Consider the following 18,689-nt stretch of genomic DNA (forward strand, 5'->3'; position numbering starts at 1 on the left):
CTCGACCAGGTCCAGCATTTACAGGTTTCTTACATATTCGTTTCCATGTTGCTGTGAATACTTAACAACTTGCAATTATTTTTCACATTGTCATACTGCTGTTCTTAATTAGGAAAGAGACTAGAATACGTCTTTCACATCTTATTTTTAGGAACATGAAAGGGCTTTATTGGGATCAAATAAATCCATAATTTGGATCACATTTTGGTCACAGGGTGGGGTGTATGTGGCAGAGGGCCAGTTACCGTTGGCAGCTGTGTGCACTTCCTCATTGCCCGTGTAAAACCGTTTAACTGCCCGTGTGTCAGCTATGTTAAGTTGTGTGTGGCAATATACATATGTTTAGTCTGAAGCTTTATCCATATATTAATTTGACTGACCTAATTCTGCATACTATACTACTATACTATTAAAGGCCCCTTGCCATACGAGAAACATAATAAGGTCAAAATGAAATGTATGTTTTCTGGCAACTATAATGCAAAATGAAAGTGAAATAAAAAGCCAAATTAGCCATAATTTGTTTAGGGAGTAGCCATTAGCTGAAACCAAGGAACTGAATTATCGTCTGTGAGCTGCTGATCTGGCTTTCATCACAATATGCCCAAACACACTGACCGTTAGAGCTCAGCATACTATGAAGCTTAGGTTTCCTTTTAGTCAAGACTGTATGAAAGTTAAACCAACACATTCTTTGACAGAAGAAGAAAAACACATTTTAAAAACTGATTTTAAACTTCACAAATGCAATATTTGCCACACACCAATTACGTTGGATTGCCATATCTTGTAAGGTGTCCCTGTTATTCTGACCACACCTGGCAGGTATTTGAAATCTCGAAGAAGTCTGAGCGGATGGCGTGACACTGTAACGCTGCACTTACAGATATGAACAGGAGCTTCCTCTGGCAGGAAGACTTTGTAATAGTCTGACTCATGTCAGACACACTTTCATTCTGCACCTGTGCAAATCATTGCCTCCACTTCCTGTGGAAATCACATAACAGCAAAAAACATTACGAGTTGTGTATTAAGTATTAAAAGGACTTTAAAACAAATCATGGTGCAAGTTTCATTTGTTTGCATTTCACTCACTGGACAGAGTGGCACATTGCCTTGAGTCAGAGGAACTGTATAATGCAGATAAGAACACATACGATAATATTCTGCATTTGACAGCAGAGTGAGGCAGTTGTGAAAACCTAAAAGTGTACTTTGGGTACTCTGCACAGAAATGCATGATGAGGAAACAATATTCAAGTACAACACACTGCCCCCTGATGGCTTAGAGCAGCTATTGGTAAAACACAGAGTTAGAGTGTGTGCGTGTGTGTGGGCTTGTTTTACTATATTCGTGGGGTCCAAAAACCTGGGAATACAGTATACATGTGGGGTCTGCACAGCCTTGTGGGGCCCAAAATGCTGGACCCCACAAGGTTAAAGGGCTGTTTGAGGGTTAAGACTTGGTTTTAGGATTAGGGTTAGAATTAGGTTATGGTTAGGGTTAGGGTAAGGGTTAAGGTTAGGCATTCAGTTGTGATGGTTAAGGTTAGGGTAAGGGGCTAGGGAATGCATTATGTCAATGATGGGTCCCCCACAAAGATAGTGCCACAAACCTGTGTGTGTGTGGCAAATGTTGCATGGTCTGAATATGAAGTGCAGTATTTAACATTGTGTAGTATGTCAAGGCTGTACATTATTCCACCACAAACAGGCCACCAATCACAGCAATAACACATACATCAAATTCTGTAGTTACTCATTTTAATACATTTTAGATTATCAAATGTTACCATTAGATGCCGCTGTCAGCAGATTACAGCATTTTCCATACAAAATGAGAACACAGGCATTTCCGTTTAGTAATTATCAAAATGTTTAAAAAAACAACAACACAATAATTGGCTTGTTAAAGTAAAAGCATTTTGTTACATTTTATTTAGACGGATGTAGAAATGTAATGTGAAAATATCTGGTAACTACATTTAAAGAGACTATATGAGGCTATATTCAACAGTCAGTTGGCAATTACACAAGCCAGCACTATTTCATTACCACAAAAGGTGCTACCAGGTGAGAAATAGAAAGAAATACTTGTAAAAAGATGCTGCCAATATAAAAAAAAAAAAAAATCCAACAACCAAACTTTTGTAAACATACCAAATTGCAATGAAACACGACTGTAAAATAGGCTAAAGCTATGGTGTAAGATCACCGACAAGCTACACAGGAATCGGTATGCTTGTGTAAGTCAGACAGCGTTTCCTGCTGCACAGAGACGGTGAATCTGAACACAAGTAAACATGCAGGAGGATGTCCATATTTCTCATAAATCTAACTGATTGCATCTTTTCATTTCAGTCAGGTGACGATGGCCAAAAGTAACTGACAAAAACAACACCTTCGACGTTCTGTGTGTGTGTGTGTGTGTGTGTGTGTGTGTGTGTGTCGCGTTAGGTCACGGCAGCAAAATAGTGCAAATGTTAGTCAATACAAACATGAAAAAGTAACCGTGAGTTTGGATAGCAAAGGGTGAAACACTACAGTATAAAACAAAGAAGAAGAGCAGCTTGTGTTTCTCCCCTTATTAAATATTACTTCTCAATCAGGAACGTTTGAGAATCAAGGGTCAATTCATGGCTACAGTACGATATACTTATTGATTATTTCTTTTACTAACTGCTAAAGGGCATTGTGATAAGAAAAAAAATAATTACTTATTGCAAAGAATTACGTTTAGCATTCAGCATGTCCAGGCATCCTGTCACTGCGAGGCATCTACCTGTCGACCAGCTTGATCAAACAAATCAGACGCCTTAATTAGCCAAGCCTATTGTCAGCAACGCATCTTTCTTATTCAGCCAGTCTGCTTTTGACAGAACGAGTGGGATAACCCGATATGTACGCCCCAAAAGCAACTTGTGTGTGTGTGTGTGTGTGTGTGTGTGTTTGGGCTGGGTTCAGGGCAGTAACACAGAAGCCGTCAGTTAGAGGCTGAAACCTGAAACCCTTTGCCTCTGCGGTGGTTAACAGCCCCAGCGACGAGGCTTTGAAGTGCTGATCAACCTGCCGAGTGCTGTGGTCTCGGGTCGACTCTCAGGACCTCGGTGGGCTGAAACCTCAACGTGTTGAGTCCGTCGCTACGGGGGGCCCGCTCTATTCAGTTTTTGAAGGCCCCGTAGCGGCTGGCTTTACTAATGAAGTTCTTGAGCAGGTCGTGGTCCATGTCTGCAAATGCCTGGGTCTGCGTGACGGCTGTTAGGTGGTTGATGCAAAACTTGAAGCAGAACTCCTCCAGGTCCTAAAAATGAAGAGGGCTGTCTGGTCATTGCTGAGGAGTATAACTGACTAGCTACTGAGAAGGTCCCCCCCCCCACCACCATGGTGTTTGACAGTGTGTCGGGGGGGGCTATAAGCTTACCCGAGCCTCATACTTGACAGCGGCAGAGAGCAGAGTGATGGCGTTCTCCTCAGAAATGCCCCTCTTGATCGTTTCCTGGCACAGCCTCTTCAGCCGCGTCTCTCGGTAGAACGTGGCCAAGTCCAGCAACCCTGCGCACACAAGAACAGCACACAGGTGAGTGTGTTCAGGACTTCTGCACCGACTTTCAGTGTGTGAAGGACGGTGGTCCGTGTCTGGGGCTTACCAATAGCATCCTCTGGTGGCAGGTTAATGGTGTCTGTGTAGAGGTACTCCAGGAAGGCTCGGTACACCAGGTATGAGAACTGGTGGATTTCTATGGTCTCCTCCTCTGTTTCATTAAGCAGTGCACGAAAATGCTCACATCTGGAGAGGGAAGAAAAGGTGCTGACTACTCCAGTGACATATGTTAAAAGATACCACACCGGTGATTTAGCATGTGTTTGCCTATTTGTTAGTTTTTTTAAGAATGCGTACCTAACACTACTGATATATTTTTTTCCAAATCATGCTGCAGTGATTCAAAAACCTATAAGCCCGCAATTAACTTGTTGTCAAAAGGACGACTCAAGCGAGAGCCTGCTAATTCAATTTTCATACAGTATGGAAATCAATGGAAACAGTGGCTCCCTATAAAGAACTGCAAAAATCGGAAACGTGACAGTAGATCATCGATATTGTGATATGAGACTAGATTTTGTCTTAGATTTTGGATATGGTTATATCGTAATATGACATAAGTGTTGTCTTTTCCTGGTTTTAAAGGCTGCATTACAGTAGAGTGATGTCATTTTCTGAACTTACCAGACTTTTGTAACCGTTCTATTATTTGCCTTTACCCACTTAGTCATTATATCCACATTACTGATGATTATTTATCAAAAATCTCATTGTGTAAATATTTTGTGAAGGCACCAATAGTAAACACTACAATATTGGTGCGGTATCAATATCGAAGTATTTGGTCAAAGATATTGTGATATTTGATTTTATCCAGCCCAGCCCTACGCTACAGCATAATTTTAGAAATTATTCAGAAGTAATAGGAAGTATACATGATTAGCAGTTACGGAAGTGAGACCTGCAAAAAATCACTGCCATGCTATTTTAAAATGCCAACAAGTACACTTCTTCATTTCTATTCATGTTTGCAATCATAGCGTTCACTATTTATGAGTCATGTTTTCTCTCCCATACCATGCTATCTGAACCCTCCAGAGTTGTCTAACTCTGAACAAGTATACAGAAACAGTGATGGGTCTTTTTTAATGTACTGTAATTTAAACTGTAAATGAAATATATTCATATATTCTTGTGATCTAACTTAAGATTCACTCTTAATGCCAAAATACATGCCCTGAGGCACAGCAGAGGCACTTGGCCAACAACAACTGATCAACTAATAGCCTACAGTATTTTTCCTTATTCTGGCTCTCTACATTATGCATACTGATTACCATTTCCCCTCCCCGTTAATCTGTACTGGCTCAGAACACTGCCTTGCTATCGTTTCTTCTGAGGACACGGTTGAACAAACAACGGAGTCTTCATTCGAGAAGTGCATCTCAAAAACGTGCCATTTGCACGTGATCTTGGCAAAGCACGCGTTATAATGTGTCGCACATCCGTGCGAGCGTGTGCACTAGGGGCTGACGTCGCAGACAGTCTGGCTCCTTCCTACTGACAGTGCAAAAGAGCGAGGGTCTGGAATGCAGATGCTTTGTGCCCAAGTGCAGTTATAAAAAGAAAAGCAGGAAACAATAGGTCTGCCTTTGCTTCCCCGTGACATTAACAGGAAGGACGAGGAAACACTGTCTAACAGATGGAGTTTAAATACAGGCAACGCAGCATGCAGTAGGTATAGGTGGTATACCATGGTGGCGTCACAATTAACGAAATGTATGAAAAACAAATTGTTTCTATAATTAACACTGGGGCTGAACGATTAATCCTTTTCAAACCGAAATCGTGATTAGAAAGAATGCGATTAGCTAATCGTGAAGATCGCGATTAATCAAATGTGAAATATTTAGTTGAATGTTTGGTTTAACATTTGGCTTAACATTTGTTATTCCTCTTTATTATTAGATTTACTGTTTTTTTCACAAGATAAATGCTAGAATAATAATGTTCCATATCACCGATTGTTTACACAAATGTCCCATTTTCAATGGATCTTTCATTTACATCTTATTACATTATTTAACATGATCGCAATACGATTTTTTTCCCCCAAAAATCGTTCAGCCCTATAAAACAATCACACAATTCTGCAACACCAATGCGTGTTTCTGTTCCCCTGACTGTGGTATACCAAGCACCTTCAATTACTCATGGCCAAGCACAACCTCTAAATGTGAAAAACAGAATCATGTGACCAAACTGAAAGTCCGGATGGAGAAGCAGGCTGCTCTGCTGAGGAAGAAAAAGAAAATCGGCTCTTAAAAGTCGAGTCGAGCAAAGAAGACAAGAGCTTAGTGACCCGACGTCAGAGAAGAAAACCTGGAGACAGTTTCAGTTCCTGTATTAGGATCATCATGTGCACCCAAAGGTCATGTGTGTACATAGGAACCACAATAAGAAGATATTGTAAACAAAATTAAATATTGTGTGTGAGCAGGTACAGTTTATAATGCTTGCTTAACACATTGTACACCTCACCAGACTCACACCAGATGCTCAAAATGTCATGCCATTGGATGGGAACTCTGTTTCTTTGGTTAGTTTTTATAGACTTCCATTTATTCAACGAGTCTACAATGCACTGAAAAATATTAACAAAGCATGCAAAAAGTACACATTAAGTTGTTTTTGTTTTTTACAGAAGTGCCCTGCTACGTCCTGCTATGCCCTGCAGTGCCCTGCTACGTCCTTCTACACCCTGCAGTGCCCTGCTACGCGCCCTGCTATGCCCTGCTACGTCCTGCAGTGCCCTGCTACGTACTGCTACACCCTGCAGTGCCCTGCTATGCCCTGTAACACCCTGCAGTGCCCTGCTACGTCCTGCTATGCTCTGCAGTGCCCTGCTATGCCCTGCAGTGCCTTGTATCGCCCTGCAGTGCCCTGCTACGTCCTGCTACACCCTGCTATGCCCTGCAGTGCCCTGCTACGCCATGAACTACTATGACTACTATTTCTAGTCACTGTTCCATTATCTTTATTGAGACTATTATTGCCACTGTTCATCACACCCCCAACCGGCACCCTCAGACACCGCCTACCAAGAGTCTGGGTCTGTCCCAGGTTTCTTCCTAAAAGGGAGTTTTTCCTCGCCACTGTCGCACTAAATGCTTGCTCTTGGGGGAATTACTGGAATTGTTGGGTCTTTGTAAATTATAGAGTGTGGTCTAGACCTACTCTATCTGTAAAGTGTCTTGAGATAACTCTTGTTATGATTTGATACTATAAATACATATTAATTTAATTGAATTACTTTGGGCTTTGAGCATCCTTGTTCTCTGTACCTGATTTTCAGCAGGGCTTTGTGAACATGGATACACTTCCCATCAACCAAGAACTTTAGGTCAGAAATCTCTGGGCTGTCAAACTCCTTCTTCAAAGACTGGGCAACAGTCAGGTAGTCATCGCCATCTGGCAAAAAAAGAAGAAAAGTAAGAAGACAAAATGAAACGAATTTAACTGGAGTCACTATTTTGGCGGTTTTCCAACACATGGTAGATGCTTGCCTCGCCTCTACTCGTCTTTTTGGGTTTCCCATTATGAAAAAAAGCCCCTGGTACCTGCTAACTTTGTTTAGTATCACCTCCGTCGAGGTTCCAAGGGAGCTGAGGTGATATCAAAAGGTGACGTGAAAACCTGCAGGCTGCTGATTGGTCAGAGAGAATCGTCACTAATTACTGCGTCATCATAGCTAGTGACAGACGGGTGGGGTCCTGAACAAACCCGCCATTTTTAAATACCTGGTGTTTTTTTTTGCTGCCTCCAGCTTCTTTTGAAACTAAAATTTGTCTTCTGGCTGTGGCAACAGCCACACGCTGAGAATCAAAAACAACACACCTTCGACGTTCTGTGTGTGTGTGCGTGTGTCACAGTTTCCTGCGGCGTCGCTATGACGACCAGCCACACTTGCCTCACGCATTAGGCGGTACTAAATCTGCAATGGAAAATCGTCCGAGTCGAGCTGAGCCGAGCCGAGCTGGTACTAGCAGTACTCTACTACAGAGGTGGCCAAACTAATGCCATTGGTAAAGTATTGAATTCATTTAAACAAATTTCAGAGCAGCAGATACAGAAATACTTTTTGTATTATGTGGCCACACCAATAAACTACTGTAATATCAAACATTAAACTGTGTGGGAGTGTTTGATGAATTTTCTGTGGCACATGGGGTTTTCTGTTCTCGAAACGCAGATGGTCTTGCAGTGTAACTGGTTGAAAATGTACTGTTGTTTGGCTGTGAATGTTTTACTGTACACGGCCCACAATCAGTTCTAACACTTTGACTGAGCAGAAACGAATTTCAGTGGCTTGTTAGCAGAGATGGGAAGTAACGAAGAACAAATACTTCGTTACTGTACTCAAGTAGATTTTTCAGATATTTTTACTTTACTATTTATTTTTGTGGCGACTTTTTACTTTTACTCCTTACATTTTAACACGTATATCGGTACTTTCTACTCCTTACATTTTCAAAAATAGGTTTGTTACTTTAGTTTTGTACAAAAGGTCGTCTATCAGGAGTGATCGTGAGTGCATGTCGGAAAATAGCGCGGACACGCGCCTCACACCGCGAGCGGGCCACACGGAGAAACAAATGAGAGAAAAGAAAAAGACACTATATGCTGTCCAGAGGATAATCAGTTAGATTGTGTGTGTGCGTCCTTGAGAACTGTAAGTCGTATAACTTATGTTGTCAGTTAATGTAAGCCTGTTGTACTGGTCTATAGTTCTTGCAAATTTAAAGTAAGTTAGCTAGTGATTTTGTTGTTTGTGTTCACCTGTTAGCTAGGTTGCACGTTGCTTGATCTTAATAAAGCATCAGAAGAGAGAAGTTGTCTCCGTCCGTGTTTTAACAGACACACCTGGGGCGAAGTTGGAAACCAGAATGGTCAGCTTTAAATACAGTCCTAATCTAGTCCTCATTAACAAGTTTCAAATAATTTCACTGGAGTTACCGTTACTATTTTTCGCGTCATCAATACCGAATTCAATCTAATTGATAATATACTTGACGCACCACTACAAGACAACTCAACAGATTCGGCAGCATTCATTTGCGGCAAATCATTGCAGCATGATGGTGGTAACGTTAGCACTAGTAGTATGGATGGCGACATGAGAGATCCCAGAGATTCAGCAGACAAGCAGCAAGACATTCACAATTATCCTTGGCCTTATCTGAGAGAGATGTTTAGACATCAAGAATGACTCCTGGCGAATGTGCTGCGTAGCTCTTAAAGTATGGGGAACTTCTTAATTAATGTCTGTTTAGTAATTAATATTTAATACTTTATTTTCTTTCCAGAAGCCATATTTGAGCACACACACATACCGGTACATGTAGATTCCTTTAAATGTTAAGGGGAAGATTAAAAAAAGAGAAACTGGATCTGTGATTTCTCACAGAATCACAATTGAATTCATATCTTGCTACTCAGTCAGAATCTTATTAACCTGGAGTCCCAGTCTCTGTCACAATAATCATATATGTGATGTTTTAGGCCTTGGCAGACATCCATTTAAAATGTAGCCAATGGCATATAAAGAGCCTTTTCTCCATGTCTACTGAAGTTTCTCAGCTTGCACTCTAGTAACATTTGTGTGGTCCAGGTAGCTTTGCATAAAAATTCACAAGGCTACTTTTACTTTTAAACTTGAAGTAAATTTCCAAGCCTGTACTTTGTAACTTTTACTTGAGTAAAGAAATTAAATCAGTACTTCTACTTTTACCAGAGTATTTATTTATTTAACACAAGTATCTGTACTTCTACTTGAGTACGAGAAGTGAGTACTTTTTTACATCTCTGCTTGTTAGTGACTGTAAACTGGTTTTTCAGAGGGATGCCAATAACTTTACAAAATGGAGTGTAAAAAATGCTCCTCAGTTTGAGTTGAGATCAAAGTTTCAAATGAGATCAATAGGTAAACATATGACTGTTTGACGTGGACAGGAAACAGTTTCCTGTTTACCTCTTAGACCACTTCCAGGAATTTGTACCTATGACACACATGTGACCATGTGCTATGTTTACCTCTGACGAGTAACAGGGTAAATGGGGCAAATTTTAAAAGGTTAACAAACATTTTTAATCCTTACTTATTGCCTCCAGCAAGAAGGGTTATGTTTTCGATTTGTTTGTCTGTCAGCAGGATAGCGGTAAAACTACTGGCCCGATTTTCATGAACCTTGGTGGAAGGGTGTAGCATGGGCCACGGAAGAAGCCCTCACATTTTGATTTGAAGCCACAAATCATTTTTCACTTTCGTTAACATTGCGAGATAAGACTTTTGTGCTGCCTTCATGTTGTCGGAATAATAAAAAATGAGTTCCAGACTGGGAAAACTCACGCTGCATTAACATTATGAGATAGGGCATGCATGGCGGAGGTCTACGCTCTCCGAGTGCACTTCTAGTTGAGGATGTTTAGGAAACTCTTTTTTTTTTTTTTTTTTTTTTCTTCTTTCTTACCTACAGAGAGGAGGTGCCACGTGACTGCTGGTGTGGCGAAGCAGGCAAACACATCGTCTGTGCTTCCGAAATGGGTGAGGTGGGGGCTGGCCACAGCCTGACCTCGACACTGACCCCACATCACAACCTGCCCACTCTGGGTCTTGGCAGCTGACGTGTGGCTGGTGTGACATGCAGCTACCTCCACCATCCTAGTGACACAAACAGAATTCAAACCTTAAATTACTTCTAATGTACAGCCTTCTCATGCAGACTGTAAGTTGAAATATGTCGAATACGGCCAATAAAGAGGCAAGGAAGGCATTCTATCAGACAAATAGATTTCTACAATGAGCACTACTTCTCCAGAGTCAGCAATCAATCTCTTTTTACTCTATGATGATTAAACAATGCCTTTGAGGCATTTAGCAACTAAGGGCCCTATCTTGTCCCCAGTGCGGCGCGGCGCAGCGCAAGGACCACGCAAGTGTCTTTGCTAGTTTAAGACCGACGCAGTTGTCAATTTCCTGTCCAGCGCCCACGTTGAATAAATAGCAAATGCATCTGCGGCCATCTTTGCGTCCATGGGCGTGCTGGTCTTACAGGGAGGTGTGTTCAGTTGCATTCTTGGAGTGTTGCTGTCTTGAGGCAGCGGGAAGTGATCGCGCCATTGACCAACAAAAACCTGGTCTAAAGTCAATAACGCAGCATTTCATTGTTATTTTAACAGCAAATTAGTAAAATGCGCCTAGGCTCGTGCACAGCGCACGCACACTATGCTTGTTTCACACACACACACACACACACACACACACAATTACAAATAAAAATATTACTATATTATTAGTGCAAATCCTCCATCATAATAGCAATGCACCAAGCCCCAAACGCACCTGGCTTTTAAAGGGAATGGCAGATGAGCTCTGATTGGTTTATTGCATGTTATGCCCAAAACACAACTATGAATTAATGAAGACACTAAGTACAACCATTTTGAATCATGTGCCCGGCGCACGGACCCTTTTTTCCACCGTCAAACTAGCAAAAGTGGATTTGGGACACGCCCGAAACGCACTTGCACCAGGCGCTTCACGCCGTGCACTCAGATCGTTAAAATAGGGCCCTAAATCTCTCAGGATCTTTTCATGCGGCCATCAGTGACCTGTGGTGATGGCAGAGAGAGGCCAAGGGCTTTAAACAAAGTACTAACCTCTCCTTGTCTGTGTTTATCAGAGTGGGGAGAGCTTGGTTACTCTTATTGCCTGTTCCCAACTGCCCATATGAGTTGGCTCCCCAGGCGTAAACCATCCCCTCATCTGTAAGCGCCAATGTATGTGCATATCCACAGGCAACCTGTATATGGGAAGGATGATATGGATATGGGATTAAGCTGAATGTTAACGGATATAAATAATCGAAAAACTTTATGAGCTTTATGAGATGTATCTCTCCCTAGGCTCTTACCTGGACGATGTTGACACCTTGGAGAGCAGCAATCCTGCATGGGGTCTGCTGATTTCCATTGTTGCCCAAACCTAGCTGTCCATTGCAATTGTAGCCCCAACCATAGATCTACACACAGGGGACAAATTCAGATTATGCACACACTATATCAAGGCATTGGTGGGGCGGTGGTGTTCTGTATGCATATTTGAAAAATCGTTAGAGATGCACCGATAGACCAGCCGGTGACCGGAATTGGCCGGTTTTCACCTGCTCGGCCATGACTGGCGGCCGGCAGGTCAGTCTGACATATGCCGATTTCATGCCGGTCAACGCTACAATTAAAGTGATGGTTCGGAGTAATTTCACCCTAGGGTCCTTTGCACCATGACCTCGAGCCAAACACCCCCCCAGAAGCTTTTTTCACCTGGGTCGAACATTGGGAGCGTTAGCGTAGCGTAGCGTTATCAGCTGAATAGCTTAGCGCAGGGCTAATGGATCCGAAGTGTCTCTTAACATTACCCCACTAATAATGCCCGAAATGATACCAAACGTCTACAGTAGTACAAATAGGTTATGCACTCATAAAACGATGGATTGTAAAATTTGTAAGTACACCAGAAGTTTATGTAAATAACACTTGCCTGCTGGCTTCTGCTCTTCGCTGCTGCTGCTGCTGCTGTTACTACCGGGCAGTAAGAGTGCTTAGGAAAACCTACAAATTACAACACCGAAAAGAGATGCAACAAAAATATTTATTAATTTAATGATTAAATAAGGTAATGTCTCCAAACTTACCTCAATTATTACTTGTCTCCTGCTAGTTATACTACAGCACTTACTTTAAAAAATAAGTTAAATTAAACAATATTTTTGTTGCATCTCTTTTCGGTGTTGTAATTTGTAGATGTCCCTAAGCACTCGTCTTACAGCAGCAGCAACAACAACAACAGCAGAGAGCAGAAGCCAGCAGGCAAGTGTTATTTACGTAACCTTCTGGTGTACTTACAAACTTTACAATCCATCGTTTTATGAGTGCATAACCTATATATACTAGTGTAGACCTTTGGTATCATTTCGGGCATTATTAGTGGGGTAATGTTAAGAGACACTTTGGATCCATTAGCCTCTGCGCTAAGCTATTCAGCGGCTAACGCTACTCTACGCTACTCTACGCTACTCTACGCTACTCTACGCTAACTCTCCCAATGTTAGACCCAGGTGAAAAAAGCTTCTGGGGGGGTGTTTGGCTCGAGGTCATGGTGCAAAGGACCCTAGGGTGAAATTACTCCGAACCATCACTTTAACTGACAACATAAGTTATACGAGTTACAGTTCTCAAGGAGGGACGACACCAAAAACCCAAATCACATTTTTTTTGTTTTGGATGTGAAAAGAAGGAAATGGTTCTAACATTGCACTTTAGATGTGTGTGAATTTCCCACACCAGGAGTAATTTATATAGTTCTATTTTATAGTGATCCATTATCTGTTCGAAAAAATTGTCTATGTTCTGTGCAAAATGTTCTATTAAAGAAAAGATAGAAAATAAATATTTGTGTGTGCTGTAAAGTGGTTAGAAAAAATGAAATCGGAATCAGTTGAAATCGGTATCGGCTGGCCTGAAATTCCAATGGGAAATTGCAATCGCCCTAGAAAGTTGTAATCGGTGCATCTCTAAAAATCTTTTTTTTTAGTGCATACATGCATATGTACATTCTTAGATGTCCCCATTTTAGGAAAAGCATTTACTGTGACCTGCGATGAACATGGGGACAGGGTTTACAAATGATCTGCCACACCTAAAAAAATAAAGTGGTATATATTTCAAAATAAAAATGAGAAAAAGAAATAAAACATAAAATGATTAGCCATGACATCTTCTATTTGCGTTAGCCAAACGAAAAAAAAAAAAGGGGGCCGGCCCACTGACAAAGAAGATGACTCCTGAGAGCACTGATTCACTTCTTCATGCTAAACATCTGCAGAGTGATGTGACCCATTACCTCTCCATTGTCTAGTACAGCCATAGAGCAGAGCTGACCACAGGCTACGTTAACCACCACTTTGTTCTGCAGGCAGCTGCTAACGCGGCGCGGTGTCGGCTGGTTGGCAGTAGACCCTGAACCTACTTGGCCTGAGTTGTTGTAACCCCATGCATACACCTGAACACAGAGAGACAGAGAGAGAGAGAGAGAGAGAGAAAAAGAGAGAGAGAGAGAGAGAGAGAGAGAGAGAGTTGTCCACTGTCCAAAGAAACACACAGATGAAGCAGAATGAATCTCACAAAAAGGACCTGACTGACGATCTGTTACCTCTCCGTCAGTCGTGAGAGCAATAGTGTGGTGGGAGCCACAGGCCACCTCTGTCACTCTCTTGCTGAGGAGGTTGGTGGACACCAGGGCAGGGGTCAGTCCGTGGTTGGTGGTCCCATTGCCTAGCTGGCTGTAGCCATTGTGGCCCCAAGCAAACACCTCTCCATCTATGAAGCAGCAGGCAAACCTTCATTCATGTTGTCTCAGTGGTTAATGTTTTATTAATAGATAAGAAGCAAACGACTTCGCACGATTTACAGCAGAGTGAAAGACATCTGGATAAAAGGCCAAATGGGATCCAAATATGAACACAAAACCTGCAATCACTGTGAAATTAATTGACAGGTCTTGTAACGCACGGACGGACACTTGACAGCAAGTAAATCAACAATGTTTGTGATGTTTCCCGAGGCTGTTCAAGATCTGTTAACACTCAAAAAAACAACATCGCTTGAAATCTGAATGGTTGGAAACAAAATGCATCTTTTTGTTTAATCCATGTTTGTACAATCACATTATCTATGGCCAAGCACCCATTGGACCAGTAAGCAGTGTTGTGCCTGTATTACTGCCTGATGAACGTTACTGTGAACTCATTCATTCTGGTGTCTGTGAACGGCAGGCTCTCTCAGTTTAACTTCGTTCAATAGGGTGCCAGATTTCTATAGAGCCTTCCAGGCCAAAACCCGGCTAAAAACACACCGTAAACAGGCCTTAATATGTAGTGGAAAAACACCCAATCTGGCAACACCAGGTTAAAGGTCGGTGAGGATGGGAAAAATCTTACATTTCTGTGCAAACTTTGCCCGCCGGCTTTCAAAAAGAAAATCCGCACTTCAGTCACATCCACAGCAAACCTGAAACGGCGCATTGAACTAAAGCAACATATGGAAAAAAAGAACTATGAACTAGTTCATTTTTGGAACTGTGAACTTAGTTCAAATTTTTGAAGTATGAACTATGAACTGAACTAGTTCATTTTAAAATTTGTGAACTGAACTTTGAACTAGTTCATGTAGAAAGTGAACTTTCCCAACATTGCCAGTAAAGGGTTACAATAATTGTCCACCGTTTGATGCGACATTGTGCGACTGCTGGTTTACGATAACAACAAGACCACTTTTGTCGCAAAACACAGCAAACTGTTAAATGTCAGCATTCAAAGCTGTCACTTTTAACAGACCAATTGCCCTTAGCTGAAAGCCATATTAATTCGCAGAACATTTAGTGTATTCAGATCACACCCGTATGAATTCAAGTTATTAAGACTCTTATTTAAAATTTAATTTTGCACTGTTGTTTTAAATTAGGCGTTTTTTTGATAGTGTATGGGCAGCAATGACACAAGATAGTCATAAAACCAGAGTCTAGACATTTGCATGCGCAATGGCATTGCTTTGCATCCTGAGGACATGTCCCCTCTGGGACAAATACAAGTTTTCTGGACTGGATTACCTGCAGTAGCGATAGCCACATGTGGTCCTGTTCCATAGCTTAGGGACACAATCTTCTTTCCACACAAGACATCAATCCGGCGCGGCTCAATAGTGCTTTGAAGGTCTCCGAGCCCTAAACAGCCGCTGCAGTTGGTGCCCAAAGCAAAGACCTACAAAGAATGAATGAAAGAATGAAAAAATGATGCACAAATTCTACATTCTGTTGTTTACTGATAACACGGACACACAACATATTTGGTGAGATGACATCCTGGGCAGGAGACTAAATAATATCAACACTTTGTTAGTAGAATATATAATTATGATTTCAAATAATGGAAGAGTCAAAAGTGTGACCAGTCATTTCACAGTCTATATGAACTCTATAATAAATCTTTTCCCCCCCATTGTCCCAGTTCTCTGTCGGTTATTGATTTTGATCGATTGTCTATAAAGTCTCTGAAATGTCACAAAGTTCCCAGTGCAGAGATTTTGAGTCAATTTTTTGTCGACTGACTAAATAATTAATTAATGGATTAATCATTTCAGCATTAGTCACACCCCAAATAGAACTACACTTGCAACCAAAATGTAATCTTTAAAATCTGTAAAGAATATTTGTATTACACCACAATTGACTGCTCCGCGACATAAACAGCTTGGACCACAGGGACAAACAAATGAGTAAGCCAGAGTGGCAAGACGCGGCACGCCCTACACCTTTCCTCAGGCTAAAAATGGAGCTTGCTCGGGTATTAGGCCTGTACGGCTAAAGATAGCCTCATTCTATCTGCTTATCCCTGGGCCTGGAACTGCAACTTGTATCAACCACAGAGGCTGGCAACTTTTTTTCTATCCACTTCTGAATTGACAATAATCAAAACAAAGAAGAGAGATTAGTCCATCAGGTCCTGCGACAAATCTTCTACACAGCATGTAAACAAGAGGCTTAAAGCACACTTGCTTTAACCCAAAGTGTTACCTCATCATTAACTGTGACATAGAAGGCTTCGTTTGCAGCGCTGCCAAAGACACAAGCCTGCCGAATAAGCCGGAGTTCCTCAGGAGGAAGGAGCGCAAAAACTGGCCACTTTCCCACGTCCAGCATACTACTCAGCTGTGAAATGAGGAGAAAACAGTTGAACAGATGTGAATACAAAAAAAATACAGTGTACAAAAGCAGAATATGTTAAGAAAAGGCCTCAATGGGAAGAACATGTTCCTTTCGTCTCCTAAGCATTGTACTCTGGGTGCTCTTTGAAAGAAAGAATAGATTCATAAAGTAAAATGCGGAGTCACAGTCAAACAGGTAGGGCTGCTCCCTCTTAGTCGATTAGTCGACTAATCTGTCGTTTTGGTCTTAGTCAACTTAGATTTCTTTAGTCGATTAGTCATGTTTTATGCTTTTTTCATGCTGAATGACTCATTTCCAAGAAACGTACCAGCACATCTCTGGTAAACACAAGAATTAAAGTGGTGCTTTTGCATGACTCTTTGCGGAGAAACTCAGATTTACAGATCTGTCGATTAAATCAACTAATCGATTAGTCGATACAATTGAATGAGTGTTAGTCGACTAAGAATTTCTTCAATCGAGCACAGCCCTACAAACAGGAATATGGTTCAGTTGTCATGTTAAAGCCATTCCTGCTCCAGCGAATACAATCTTGATTGCATACAAATTCCTATTTCTGTTTTTATTGTACTGTTATCACAAGATGACAAATGGCAAAATCTGCCAAAAAAGAAGGCAAACTAGACTGCTTAATTAATATGCCAAAGGGTAACTACTGCACTTTGGAGATTAAGTATTGTCCAGTCTGTAGCCACCAATGCTTGTTTTCCAAGCCTCAGAAAGGTGCCCAGCACAGACAGCAGGTGGGACCTGCGGCCAGTTTTGCAGACAGATTAAAACATGTATGCTGTTGACTGAGGTAAACCCATTAACAGTGTGTTCACTGGCAGAAGGAGTTTAGTCCATGTAATGTCATCTCGACATTTTTCTTTGCTCTACCATAACTAAAGCCTGATGCAATATATTCAGTTCAATCTGTGATACCATACGTGAAGGGGGCACTCTTCTTCTGAATTAACATCATGATGTTCTAAGGGTAGCATATACTAACCAGCACACATGCCCACATAATAGATTTGAAAAGGGTGGATTTGGCATGTATTTAATGGAGCTTATTAATAATCCTGACTGTCCCCCCCCGTGATCAATATATGCTCATAAAACCTCCTTGTCTCATTGCGTAAAGCTGCCTTCATCCAAACTCATATCAGACTAGTTAAGACTAATAACGTATTTAATAGGATTGACATTACGTAGCAATTCTCAGCTGAATTATAAGCATCGGGCGGGCAACATCTGAATCTATTTCATAATCAGCAATATTCAAAAGTGCCAAAGCGCTCATAAAATGACCATGCCATACATATGTCAAAACTACAGCGATCGTCTCCCAGCGAGCAATAACATCAAGTTGCACTTAGCATGAACCCAGACTCCTAACCATCCCCGACTAACGTTACAGTAACGTTACACGCCGCTTTCTTCAAATCAACAAATGCCAAAGAGGATGCACATAAACTACGCAAAGGAAAAAGTGACAAAAATATTAAGCTAATTAGCGTAAGGAGTGTTGTTGCTGCTGGGAGCCGCTGACGCTTCCAACTGTTGACGTTAGTTACCTTGCTGTTGTTCTAGCTAACGTTAGTGCTTCCTCCGCGGGGTCGTTTTCTAATCACTGAACACGGAAACACGGAGAAGCTGTCAGCCAACATATTCCCTGCCGGTCAAGTTGCTGATGGAATCATCTCGGCGGTCTGCTATGGATCTGGATTTACATCAGTCGCTGTGTTTGCACCAGTTAGCTTTGATCGCAACACCACCACCGTACTTCCTGTAACGTTTAGTCAGATGGTGCATTCACTGGAAGTCGGAGCTGGGACTTTCTAATGTTAGTTATTGGCAATAAATAAATAAATAAGCATTACCATTATCTAGCTAGCTAACTAGGCTATTAGTAGCCTAATAGACTTTGTAACATTTCAATCTTGTTTTGTGACGCAGCTATCTGCATAATAAAAGTGCTAATCAAATAAAGATATTGTTTTTTTTAATTAAAACTCCAATAATGTATCCTGTTTGGAAATTAAAATGGATGAAAAAGGTCTATATAGCCTACAATCCATAAAACAAAAACTAACAATTAAAGTGACTGTAATTAATATCTCCATTTGTACTGATCGACTGATTGTAAAGTAAAGAAATTAAAATAACAAAATAATTAAAATGTAATGTGATGTGGGAGAAATGTTGTGCAGCTTCTATAATTTGTATGTAGGCCTGCTTACCTCAAATTTAATATCACAAAATGTAAAACCTTAGACTAAACTACACTGTATTTTATCAGAGTACAGAATTGAAAATCTACTTAGA

General features: G+C 41.2%; 1 protein-coding gene across 2 annotated transcripts; it reads right to left on the bottom strand.

Annotated features, from left to right (window-relative positions):
- Positions 1–1,747: 1,747 nt before the first annotated feature.
- rcbtb2 (regulator of chromosome condensation (RCC1) and BTB (POZ) domain containing protein 2) lies at positions 1,748–18,168 on the bottom strand. 2 transcript variants are annotated; one of them, XM_039821179.1, is made up of 12 exons: positions 17,939–18,168; positions 16,227–16,361; positions 15,264–15,414; positions 13,809–13,975; positions 13,500–13,658; positions 11,515–11,622; positions 11,261–11,403; positions 10,072–10,262; positions 6,886–7,012; positions 3,648–3,787; positions 3,422–3,552; positions 1,748–3,317 (listed from the first exon to the last, which is right to left on the bottom strand). In XM_039821179.1, exons 2-12 carry the CDS (start codon positions 16,350–16,352, stop codon positions 3,195–3,197), a joined length of 1,566 nt encoding a protein of 521 aa, XP_039677113.1. In that variant the 5' UTR covers positions 16,353–16,361; positions 17,939–18,168; the 3' UTR covers positions 1,748–3,194. The 2 variants fall into 2 exon arrangements, with proteins under 2 accessions (XP_039677113.1, XP_039677108.1); XM_039821174.1 differs by having other exon boundaries at positions 1,748–3,301; positions 17,939–18,166.
- Positions 18,169–18,689: the final 521 nt, after the last annotated feature.

This window comes from Perca fluviatilis, chromosome 2 (assembly GCF_010015445.1).
Source record: "Perca fluviatilis chromosome 2, GENO_Pfluv_1.0, whole genome shotgun sequence".
NCBI lineage: Eukaryota > Metazoa > Chordata > Actinopteri > Perciformes > Percidae > Perca > Perca fluviatilis.

What these genes read in the sequence shown, in the direction of transcription:
- rcbtb2 (XM_039821174.1), bottom strand. Translation starts at nt 16,352, where the DNA reads ATGCTGGACGTGGGAAAGTGGCCAGTTTTTGCGCTCCTTCCTCCTGAG. An exon ending in CTGTACTAGACAATGGAGAG is followed by an intron (nt 11,623 to 13,499) that starts GTAATGGGTCAC and finishes CCCTGTGTGTAG; the next exon opens with ATCTATGGTTGGGGCTACAA. An exon ending in ATAAACACAGACAAGGAGAG is followed by an intron (nt 10,263 to 11,260) that starts GTTAGTACTTTG and finishes TTGTGTCACTAG; the next exon opens with GATGGTGGAGGTAGCTGCAT.